This window comes from Heterodontus francisci, chromosome 2, assembly GCF_036365525.1.
Source record: "Heterodontus francisci isolate sHetFra1 chromosome 2, sHetFra1.hap1, whole genome shotgun sequence".
NCBI lineage: Eukaryota > Metazoa > Chordata > Chondrichthyes > Heterodontiformes > Heterodontidae > Heterodontus > Heterodontus francisci.
The window spans coordinates 132,696,161-132,708,466 of record NC_090372.1 but is presented as its reverse complement, the minus strand read 5'-3'; the positions used below and the strand labels follow the sequence as shown (position 1 = coordinate 132,708,466).

General features: G+C 46.2%; 1 protein-coding gene across 2 annotated transcripts in view; it reads right to left on the bottom strand.

Moving 5' to 3' along the window:
• The window catches only part of LOC137346960 (aromatic-L-amino-acid decarboxylase-like), a 186,284-nt gene that overhangs the window by 18,265 nt on the left and 155,713 nt on the right, over positions 1 to 12,306 (bottom strand). For both annotated transcript variants that reach the window (XM_068010926.1, XM_068010918.1), the window contains one exon: positions 7,311 to 7,409. In XM_068010926.1, the coding sequence (XP_067867027.1) occupies positions 7,311 to 7,409 (99 nt within the window). The remainder of the gene's footprint in view (positions 1 to 7,310; positions 7,410 to 12,306) is intronic.

Here is a 12,306-nt window from a genome sequence, read left to right as displayed (position 1 = left end):
GGCAGCCAGGGCTCTCCAAGCCTCCAGCACCCAGAGGACGACTGCCGAAATCATCCCAGGCCAAGTGGTGCCCTGATCAGCAGCCTGCCCCCAGTCCAGCTGCCAGCGCAGAGGTTAAACCGCGAAGGAGCACCCGCAAATGTATTAAAAAGACATCTTGACACACATGGGTAGTCATGGGTGAGACAGATATCTCATGTTTACATTAATTAAATGTGTTTTTCTGCCAATCATCAGGCTTCATTGTTTGAAAACCACATTCTGCCATGGTGTGATTGTGACTCCTGCAATAGCATCATAAGCCTTGGCCATGACTTCAAACCAGCAGTGGCCAATGTGACCACTGACAACATTAACATCAGTGCAAAAGACATGGCTAAAGCATTTGCAACAATCTTCAGCCAGAAGTGCCAAGTGGATGGTCCACCACGGCCTCCTACTGAAGTCCCCAGCATCACACATGCCAGTCTTCAGCCAATTCAATTCACTCTGCGTGATATCAAGAAATGACTGAAGGCACTGGATACTGCAAAGGCTATGGGCCCTGACAACATTCTGGCAATAGCAATGAAGACCTCTGCTCCAGAACTTGCCGCGCCCTTAGCCAAGCTATTCCAGTGCAGCTACAACACAGGCATCTACCTGGCAATGTGGAAAATTGCCCTGGTATGTACTGTCCACAAAAAGCAAGACAAGTCCAACCAGGCCAATTACGGCCCCATCAGTCTACTCTCAATCATCAGTAAAATGATGGAAGGTGTCATCGACAGCGCTAACAAACAGCACTTGCTTAGCAATTAACCTGCTCAGTGACGCTCAGTTTGGGTTCCGACAGGGCCACTCAACTCCTGACCTCATTACAGCCTTGGTTCAAACATGGACAAAAGAGCTGAACTCAAGAGGTGAAGTGAGAGTGACTGCCCTTGACATCAAGGCAGCATTTGACCGAGTATGGCATCAAGGAGCCCGAGCAAAACTGGAGTCAATGGGAATCAGGAGGAAAACTCTCCACTGGTTGGAGTCATACCTAGCGCAGAGGAAGATGGTTGTGGTTGATGGAGGTCAATCATCTGAGCTCCGAGACATCACTGCAGGAGTTCCTCAGGGTAGTTTCCTCGGCCCAACCATCTTCAGCAGCTTCATCAATGACCTTCCTTCAATCATAAGATCAGAAGTGGGGATGTTTGCTGATGATTGCACAATGTTCAACATCATTCGTGACTCCTCAGAGACTGAAGCAGTCCATGTAGAAATGCAGCAAGTCCTGGAGAATATTCAGGCTTGGGCTGATAAGTGGCAAGTAACATTCGTACCACACAAGTGCCAGGCAATGACCATCTCCAACAAGAGAGAATCTAACCATCTCCCCTTGACATTCAATGGCATTACAATGGCTGAATTCCCCCACTATCAACATCCGGGGGGGTTACTATTGACCAGAAACTGAACTGGAGTAGCCATATAAATACTGTGGCTACAAGAGCAGGTCAGAGGCTAGGAATCATGTGGCGAGTAACTCACCTCCTGACTCACCAAAGCTTGTCCACCATCTACGGAATACTCTCCACTTGCCTGGATGGGTGTAGCGCCAACTATACTCAAGAAGCTCTCCACCATCCTGGACAAAGCAGCCCACTTGATTGGCACCCCATCCACAAACATTCACTCCCTCCATCACTGATGCACAGTGGCAGCAGTGTGTGCCATCTACAAGATGCACTTCAGCAAGGCAGCAAGGATCTTTAGACAGCATGTTCCAAACCTGCGACCTCTACCACCGAGAAGGACAAGGGAAGCAGATGCATGGGAACAACACCACTTGCATGTTTCCCTCCAAGCCACACACCATCCTGACTTGGAACTATATCACCGTTATTTCACTGTCGCTGGGTCAAATTCCTGGAACTCCCTTCCGAACAGCACTGTGGGTATACCTATGGACTGCAGCGGTTCAAGAAGGCAGCTCACCACCACCTTCTGAAGGGCACTTAGGGATGTGCAATAAATGCAGGCCTTGCCAGCGACACCCAAATCCCATGAAGAATTTTTTTTAAAATGCCAATCTCCATGATGCTTCATTGCACCAATGATGTCACATGGGCACTGGCTCAATTTGTTGTTTCTTTCATGTTGGAGAGACAGATAGTTTGGAGGCAGAGGACTTGAGACTACATGCATGATGGTCCCTTTTTGTCGTGTTATATACGACCAGATGAGGAAGGGGTCTCAGGCTCCCCTTTTGCCCCTTCTCTGCTTTGACCGCAACAGGGTTTATCCTTTTTTAACACAGGGATTGGACTTACCACCTCAGTGAGTGCTTGCTCCTGTTCCTCTAATATAATTGCAAATGAACCAATCAGACAGGTTTTCTTGAGTTTAGACAAGAAAGATGTAAGTTTATTAACCTTATCACTCTAAACCGGTTAAAATTATTAAAATACGTTCCGCATCCACACCCACATTCACACAAGATCCACACATACACATAAATAGATTACAGAGGGAAAAACCGAGTTGGGAGGTTGAAGTAGAGTCTGTAATATATGGAATTGAAATACAGTTCAGTAGTCTCAGTGTTTTTAGTTGAAACTGTAGTCCTGAAGTCCTCGCTCGGCCACTTGCACAGTTAGGGCTTGCTTCTCAGGTTCTGGAATGCAAAATAGGGGCTTTGATCCATGTCCCCTAGTTGTTGGCTGTGCTGAGCTGTAGGTTTGAGGCTTTACCAACTGCAGCTTGAGGCTTCTCTGTATCTCTACTGGAGACAGAGAGGGTGAGAGGAAACTGTTCCCTTGATCGATTTCAGTTACAGTCTGCCTTCTTGAGTCACAACTCACAAACACCCAGAGTTGCACAAGCAGTCACATGATATGGCCAGCTCTTTGTGTTTTAATGGGAATCTTCTGGAATTTTCTCTGAAATTCAAGGCTCTCCCCTCAGGCTGCCCAGACATACTTGGTGGGGGATTGGCTCTTTCAAAGTCAATGGGTGTCGATGGCTTTTGATGACCACATTGACAAGGCTGTCTCAGATAATTGAATCAGAGAGCACCCCATTGTTCTGGCTAGGCTGAGTCAATCATGTCTGTCTCCAGTCTAATCCTCTGGTTTTTTTTCACATGCATCTTGGCTGCGAGCTGTTCTGTTTTCAAAGTTAGTGGTAAAAATTTCCAATAAAAGTCTCAGGCAAAGTTGCACACGATGAAATTAATATTTTCCATTTGGCATGTGGGGTTTTCATCATAGTAGCAAGAATAGTAGCAATTCATGTATTGTGAAAATGTGACATTATAAGTCTCTGCCTTGCCTCCCTTGTGCATTGCTCACCATATCTGGCCTCCATCACTGCTCTGATCTTCCATGTGTGCTTGACCTTGTGTGCCCTCTGTGTCATCTTGGTTAGAGGATGTCTCATGCTCTCGCATGTCTTCATCTTGCAAGACCTCCCCCTTCTGCAGTGCTATATTAAGTAGAACACAGCAGTCCACAAAGCTGCACAAAACTCTCTCTGGGGCATAATGAAGGGCTCCACCAGATCTATCGAGGCAGCGGAATGGCATCTTCAGCATATCAATGGCCTGCTCGATGGTCGCTCAGTTGGAGCCATGGTAGGCGTTGCGCTCTTCCGCAACACTGCTGGGATTCCTTAATGGCGCCAGAAGCCATGTCTACAAGGGGTAGCCCTTACCCCAAGAATCCACCCCTGAAGGCGAATGGGGGCAGTGAAAAGTAGTGGCACCTGGGACTGGTGAAGTACGCTGCCTGGGGAGCGGGCACGCACTTGTCGGAAACACTTTCTGTGGTTGCATGCTCATTGGACATTAATTGAATGAAACCCCTTCCTGTTTATGAAGGTGACTGGTTGGTCCGTGGGAACCTTTATGGCCACATGCGTACACACAATCACACCTTGGACCTGTGGGAATTCCACAATGACCCCAAATCCAATTGCCCTCTCGGCCTGACTCTCATGGTCTTTCCTGTAGCATATGAAGTCGCCAGCCCTCCTGAACAGAGCATTGGTTACCTCCTTGATGCAGCAGTGCACTGCAGATTGAGAGACAGCACACATGTCGCTGGCGGATTCCTGGAATGATGCAGAGGCATATAAGTTTAAGGCCACAGTAATCATCAAGGCCACAGGCATAGGGTGACCACCAAAACTGATGGGTCGCAAATCATCATTTAGCAGTATGCAGAGGTCTGTGATGGCCTCTCTGGACATCTGCAGTCTTCTCTGGCAGTTCTGCTGAGACATCTGTAGGTATCTCAGCCGAGTCCTAGAGACTTGTTAACATATCTGCGCTCTCCTTTGCCGTGGCAGCTGCTGTTGCTCGTGTCTGTGAGCTTCCTCGTGAGCCGCAGCTAATACCTGGAATGGGTGAGTTGTCTTATGAGGAAAGGTTGGACAGGCTAGGCTTGTATTCACTGGAGTTTAGAAGAGTAAGTGGCAACTTGATGGAAACATTTAAGATTCTGAGGGGTCTTGACAGGGTGGATGTGGAAAGGATGTTTCCTCTTGTGGGACAATCTAGATCTAGGCGTCACTGTTTAAAAATAAGGGTTCGCCCTTTTAAGACAGAGAAGAGAAGTATTTTCTCTCAGAGGGTCGTGAGTCTTTGGAACTCTCTTCCTCAAAGGTGTTGGAAGCAGAATCTTTGAATATTTTTAAGGCTGAGGTAGATAGATTCTTGATAAGCAAGGGAGTGAAAGGTTATTGGGGATAGGCAGGAATTTGGAGTTGAGGTTGCAATCAGATCAGCCATGATCTTATTGAATGGCGGAGCAGGCTTGAGGGGTTGAGTGGCCTACTCCTGCTCCCTAAATTTGTAAGTTTGTATAAGCAGCACCTTACTCACTATTAATCTGTTCAACATTGCTCAGTTTTGGTTCCACCAGAACCGCTCTGCTCCAGAACTTGTCACAGCCTTTATCTAGTGTTAGAGGTGCAAGGTGTCTAAAGACCAGCTCGCTGCACTGCTCGGAATGGCTCATCCTATATTGGTCCTTACCTTCACCCAGCTCTCATCTGTGCCTCCAATCAGCTGTTAGCATGGAACAGTGGCCACATCCCGGTAAACCGCTTCGACAGGCGGCCAAACCAGGCAAGAGTAACCATCAGGTCTCCTATCCATGGGCAAATTAGAGTTTGTCTATCCTGGCATGTGAAGACTGATTCTGGCAGATTGGGCCAATGAGACCAAAGTAAGGTCTTGAAGACATTTCAGCACTGTGTTGTGGAACACATAGAGCTTGACAAGACACAGAAGACATCCTGGTCACCTACTGTGTCCAGATCTATCTCCAGCTGTCTTGACCCCTCTTGCCACTGGTAGGTCAGGACTAGACGGTGAGGCTGACGATGCACAACTCTCCCTCATTAAAATTCAATTCACGTGTAAGTCATGTCATCATCTTTCTGTATCCATCTGTTACAAGTCCTGTAGCGATGGGAGAGCAATGTAGCAGTAGGTGTGGATTCACTGGGAGCTGTAGCTGTGAACCTGCACGTAGGCGGCTCAGGCCATAGGGTCGTTTTTCACAAGAAGGAAACAGTAGTGGAACTCAACAGCCCCCTGAGCAACTGAGCTTTCCTTTTTAGAAGCACACTGCTCACCTCCCTAGAATGAGGAAGGGGCTAGAAAAGGTGCCCCAAACATTCTCTGCTTCATCTACCTTGACCAGCAGGCCACAGTTGGTGGAGATCCCATCAACGCGGTTGTAAGTCAATCTCAAAAAAGAAAGTAAGGGTGATACCGGTCACCATCGGCACATGGAACATGTGCACCCTCATGGACAATGCCACAGTCGACAGTCCTGAGAGAAGACCTGCTCTTTCAGTAGAGTGTTGCCGAGGTTCAACATCCAGATTGCTGCCCTCAATGAGACTCGTCAACCTGAGGAGGGTCAGCTCAGGGAAATCGGTGTAGGTCACACATCGATATCCTGCCCTATTTGTAGCAGAACCTTCCAGGCGCTGATTGACCTTAACAGTCACCTACATACCCAGAGCGATCCCTACCAAATACCCTAGATGATCGGCATGGTCATCTTCGCCTTGAAGGACAAACAACAACATCCAGTGTTAAATGCCAGAGGAGAGGTGAGAGCAGCAGTCCTTTATATCAGTGCTGCATTTAACCACATATGGCATCAAGGAGCCCTAGCACAACTGCAGTCAATAGCAATCAAAAGGAAAATCTTCCAGAGTCAAAGGAAGACAGTCAGTTATTGATCTGCCTCCGTTGCAATTTCCAATGCCTTTTTCCTTCATAATCTCCTCAGTATTGCCCTTTTTAAAATTTGTTCTCATGGTGTGGGGGATGCAGGCAAAGCTACATTTCTGTCCATTCCTAGTTGCGCTAAGAAGGTGAGGGACATTGTCTTTGAGCTGCTGCCGTCCTCACAGTGACAGCGCTCATCTGGTGAATGGTCACAGACCTGAAACGTTAACTTTGTCTCTCTCTAGACAGATGCTGTCAGACTTATTTTTATTTATTTATTTGTTTAGAGATACAGCACTGAAACAGGCCCTTCGGCCCACCGAGTCTGTGCCGACCATCAACCACCCATTTATACTAATCCGACATTAATCCCATATTCCTACCCCATCCCCACCTTTCATCAATTCCCCCACCCCCTACCTATACTAGGGGCAATTTATAATGGCCAATTTACCTATCAACCTGCAAGTCTTTGGCTGTGGGAGGAAACCGGACCACCTGGCGAAAACCCACACGGTCACGGGGAGAAATTACAAACTCCGCACAGGCAGTACCCAGAATTGAACCCGGGTCGCTGGAGCTGTGAGGCTGCGGTGCTAACCACTTACGGAGCATTTCCAGTGTTTACTGTTTTTATTTCAGATTCCCAGTATCTGCAGCATTTTTCTTTTGAAGCAGTAATAGTCATTTAAATAGGAATTAACAGAAAAGGGAAACATAGCAAAGGTACTACTCTGTTACTTCATCTACCACATTACCTTTGACAAAGGCTGATGCTGAACTGTGATGCTCTTTAAATCTTTCTAAAAACTTTCACAAGTTTTCCTCTGTATACCTAGAGAAAGAAAGCCTGAAGGGCTTCTCCCACCGATTGCCAGAATCCCAACTACTTTTAAGCCATTAAGATCTGTTGAGCTTTTCATTACATATTTGGCATCAAACTTCTTTGGCGAGTACACACACTCCATTAGTGGCCACATGAGAGAGGAAGAAAAGGATAACTGTAGTTTTGTTCAAAGTATAGTACACAGAGATTTTATGTGACGTACTTTCTATATTATATCTACATGAATCACTTTTGGTACCTTACCTTACGAATATATTCCTGAAGTCCTTTCACTCCATACAATCTGAACACGAACCACATTTTCAGAGAACGGAATCTGCGCCCAAGTGGAATCTGCCAGTGCTATATGTAAACAGTGTTAGTTAAAATATTATCTTCGAAATACCGCCATTGTGATTTCTGTCCCATGAGGGCACCCGACCTGCACTGCTCATAGCCTCTGTAATAAAAGTTTTTAAATAACAAAATCCAGTAATTTGTAGCACAGGTATCTATTTTTGTTCTTTATGCTGGAGTAAGTAATTGGAGCTAATACTCAATGTGAAGACTATTTGAATGAAGAGAATTTGTTCACGTGCATTAAGCTACATATATAGCCCTGAATTTCCTCGATCCAATGCACTGTTGTTGTATTGGAAATTTGTGCCAATCATCAGCAGACAGAGGTCCTGGCAATTAATTTCTATGTGCAGTGGTATGAGTTCTGGCATAATTACGTCTAAAAGTGCAGTGAGCAGCTTAGAACCCAGAAAACTACAGTGCAGAAGGGATGCAACCTCGGCAACAACCTAAGTCTCAACTAGGGCACTTAAGGACAGCTAGGGGAGGCTGTATAGATTCTATCCTTGACCCTTTTGCATTTTCTTCACTCAGGTAATCCACCCTCATCTGAAGTATCTCTTGCCAAATCTATGCCTACCAGGCACCATGACACCGCAGCATCTCATCAAAGAGGTGTGAATTTTAGAAAGATCTCCAAGCCCTCTTAGAAAAGGTGGAATGCAGGAGGCACCAACTCCTGGGTGATGATGCATAGATACCATGTGAGACCTTGAAAGGATCTGATGCCAAAATCTGGGGTAGTGGTTACTTTTCCAGTGACAGATAGAACCATTCTGGCAGTGAGGTTAAGGATCTTCACGAAAAAGGTCGCAGTTGTGAAATGGCATCCTTGGACAATCGAACCCTTTGAAACTAGAGGTCCTCCAGGAGCTCCTTGAAGAATCTATGCTGTCTAAAGACATGCTATCGGCTGGTGTTTTCTGCAATTCTCCCTTATTCTCTTCACTTCCACATGCTGTTGTTCCTCCTTCTCCTCGATAAAGTTGGAGAGAGGCGTGTCCATGGGAAATGCCAAACCTTCTCTCGAGGTGTTCCGAGAATGGAGGGGGTGTGGCGAGATGGGTTGTGGGTTGAAAAATCTAGGGATGGGGTGCAACTTTTGGCACTATGGAGGTAGTCAACCAGAAGTCTCAGTGAACAAAACTGAAAAAACAAAAGGTTACCAGAAATCATTAAGCGAATTATGAGGATTTTTCAAAGGTCTAGAACTCCTCACTTCCACCTGAACCAGTGACTTGGAAAGCAGCTATGCTGTTCTATATGGATCTAACTTTCCTGGAGTGCAATAGTAGTAGCAAAACAGGTAAATGGCATTGTTAGGCAAATGAGCCCCATCGGGCTTGGATGGGTAGATTGTCAAAGTTGCCAAAAAAAGGTCAAAGAAGCAGCATTGAAGGTGAATTTCCCTGATCTTTTTGTACATTGTTGTGTTATGTAGCATTTACAACAGAAACAGGCCATTCGGCCCAACAGGTCTATGCCAGTGTTATGGTGTACATGGGCCTCTTTGCACCTTACTTCATCTCATCCTCTTAGCATATCCTTCTATTCTTTTCTCTCTCATGCACTTCCCCTAAATGCATCTATGTTACTCATCTCAACTACTCCATGTGGTACAAGTTCCACATTCTCAGTATTCTCTGTGTAAAGAAGTTTCTTTTGAATTCCTTATCGAATTTATTAGTCAATATTTTGTTGTATTTATCATTTTTTTTTAGCCCCATCGTGTGTTTTGCTAATGCTGCTTGTACAATTGTAGCATTTGAATATATAAATTCTGAAACTGGAAATTTTAAGAAAAATTAAGTATGCAATACTAAAGTAAAATGGTTATTTAGTCCAAAGTTGTTGGCAGTTTCTCAGACATAAGAGGATGGAATTTTCAAATGATAGTCCCAGTTGAAATGGCACGACCTATCGCGGGTCGGGAATCTGATTCCTGCCGGAGGGGGCTTTGCCGTGGATGTTTAACTCAGGCACAGCCTCAGCATTCCACTTCCAGATTTTCTGACCAATCAGAGAGGGTGATGCACCAAATCTGTCAATGAAAGCTCTCTATTTAATGGGACCCCAGTAGGGTTTGAATGGCTGAAGGAAATCTGGCTGGTGAGGTATTCAGAAAGGAGGAGAATGGAAGGAAGATGTGGGAAGACTGCTCCTCCACAATTCTCTGACTCTTCCTTGGAGGTAATGCCAAGGGTGAGAGGAAAAGGCCAGCCAGCCTAATGAAGCAGGGGTGGCTGGCAGTGGCAGGAGTGTAGTGCCCAGGACCTGAATGCAGTGCCGCAAAAGGTTTGATGACCTCTTTGGGTCCGGCAAGGTGAGTGTCGTACCACTTTCGGGTGACATCCATCACTCTCTCACCTCCCTAGTGGTCTCCTGCACATACCAACACACCCTGCAGTTTCATACATTCCTTTCTCTCCACTTACCTCCTCAAATCTCCATCTGAACAGCCAACGCTCAAACTCACCCTCATCCTCTTGTCTTCTTACACCCATCCCTCACAGTCAACATCCTCAAAATGTTCTCCATCCATCCTCAGCACACATTTCACCTCTCACACTCCTAACTCTTTGCCTCCTCTCAATGCAGAAGAGAGCCCATAACTCCAGGGAGAGGCAGCAAACCAGGGGTGGACCTGTAGCCATTGCCACCCTAACCGCATTGGAGGAAGATGCCCTGGAGATCAGCAGGGTGGCACACGTACTGGGCTTCAACAATGGAGAGATAGGGGTGGCCCAGAGACCTGATAACAGTGCCACTTGGCCGTGAACAGTCTTTCAAGTTGAATTGATGTCATCACTAACTGAAATGTCACACTCTGCACGATGCTGAGTTTGTACCGTTTCTCAGGGAAGCATTTTGTTCTGCCCTTGGCAGCGTCACGGAGGTGGTTGGGCAAATAAAATGGCAGGGGTGATGTTCCCGACATTACCTGGGCCCCCTGCCATTTTGTCTGGGGCAGGGAAGGGCAAGGATGGCCTTCCCTCCCCAGTTCAATTGAGGGCCTTCAGTGGCCAAGTAAGGGCCACTTAAGGGTCTATTGCCTCCTCAACCTCAATTTTGCCAAAGGCAGAGGGACCCATTGACACACCGCTAGGTAAAGTCTGGCAGCCTCCTAGCATGTTTGAGGGATCCCTCCTTTGACAGCCATCCAGGGCCCCTCTGTTGGTGATTGCCTCCTCCCCTGGGAAGATGCCCGCCAACCTCACCAACCCTCTCCCCCCCTCATCCTGACCCCAATCACCTGTATACCCTGTCTTTGTACAGCAGGGTCTTCCGCAGTTGCCATACTGAACAGCTGCCGACCCATCTGGAAATGGGAGCTTGTCCCTTAAAGGGTTGGCATCCCTAACGGCGGGCAGTTAATTGCCTGTCCGCTATAGAATTCCAACGGGGGTCCAACGGATGGCTGAGGTGGAGTCTTTCGGCCCACAATCAGATCAAACTCATATTCGCCAGGAAAAAACAACAGACCTGAGGATTGGGAGCAGTTTAGAATTCAGCAAAGGAGCACCAAGGGATTGATTAGGAAGGGGAAAATAGAGTACGAGAGCAAGCTTGTGGGGAACATAAAAACAGACTGTAAAAATTTCTATAGGTATGTGAAGAGAAAAAGATTCGTGAAGACAAATGTGGGTCCCTTACAGTTAGAAACGGGGAATTTATAATGGGGAACAAAGAAATGGCTGACCAACTAACTGCATACTTTGGTTCTGTCTTCACAAAGGAGGACACAAATATCATACCCTGGGGAACACAGGGTTTAGTGAGAGAGAAGAACTGAAGGAAATCAGTATTCGTAGAGAAATGGTGTTGAGAAAATTGATGGGATTGAAGGCCGATAAATCCCAAGGGCCTGATGGTCTGCATCCCAAAGTACTTAAGGAAGTGGCCCTAGAAACAGTGGATGCATTGGTAGTCATCTTCCAAGATTCTATAGACTCTGGAAAGTTCCTACAGATTGGAGGGTTGCTAATATAACTCCATTATTTAAAAAGGGAGGGAGAGAGAAAGCAGGGAATTATAGACCAGTCAGCCTGACATCGGTAGTGGGGAAAATTCTCGTATACATTATGAAAGATTTTAGAACAGAGCACTTGGAGAACAGTGGTAGAATCGGACAGAGTCAGCATGGATTTACAAAAGGGAAATCATGCTTGACAAGTCTACGAGAATTCTTCAAGGATGTAACTCGTAGAGTTGATGAGGGGGAGCCAGTGGATGTGGTTTATTTGGACTTTCAGAAGGCTTTCGACAAAGCCCCACATAAGAGATTAGCGTGTAAAATTAAAACGCATGGGATTGGGGGTAGTATATTGCGATGGATAGAAAATTGGTTGGCAGACAGGAAACAAAGAGTAGGGATAAATGGATCTTTTTATGAATGGCAGGCAGTGACTCGTGGGGTACCACAGGGATCGGTGCTAGGACCCTCGCTGTTCACAGTATATAATAATGATTTAGATGAGGGAACTAAATGTAATATCTCCAAATTTGCAGATGACAAAAACTGGGTGGGAGGATAAGTTGTGAGGAGGATGCAGAGAGGTTTCAAGGTGATTTGGACAAGTTGAGTGAGTGGGTGAATACATGGCAGATGCAGTATAATGTGGATAAATGTATGGTTATGCACTTTGGTAGCAAAAACAGGAAGGCAGATTATTATCTGAACGGCTATAAAATGAGAGAGGGCAATATGCAACGAGACCTGGGTGTTCTCGTACACCAGTCGCTGAAGGTAACCAACAGGCGGTAAAAAAGGCAAATGGTATGTTGGCCTTCATAGCGAGAGGATTCGAGTACAGGAGCAGGGATGTCTTGCTGCAATTATACAGGGCCTTGGTGAGGCCACACCTGGAATATTGTGTGCAATTTTGGTCTCCTTATCTGA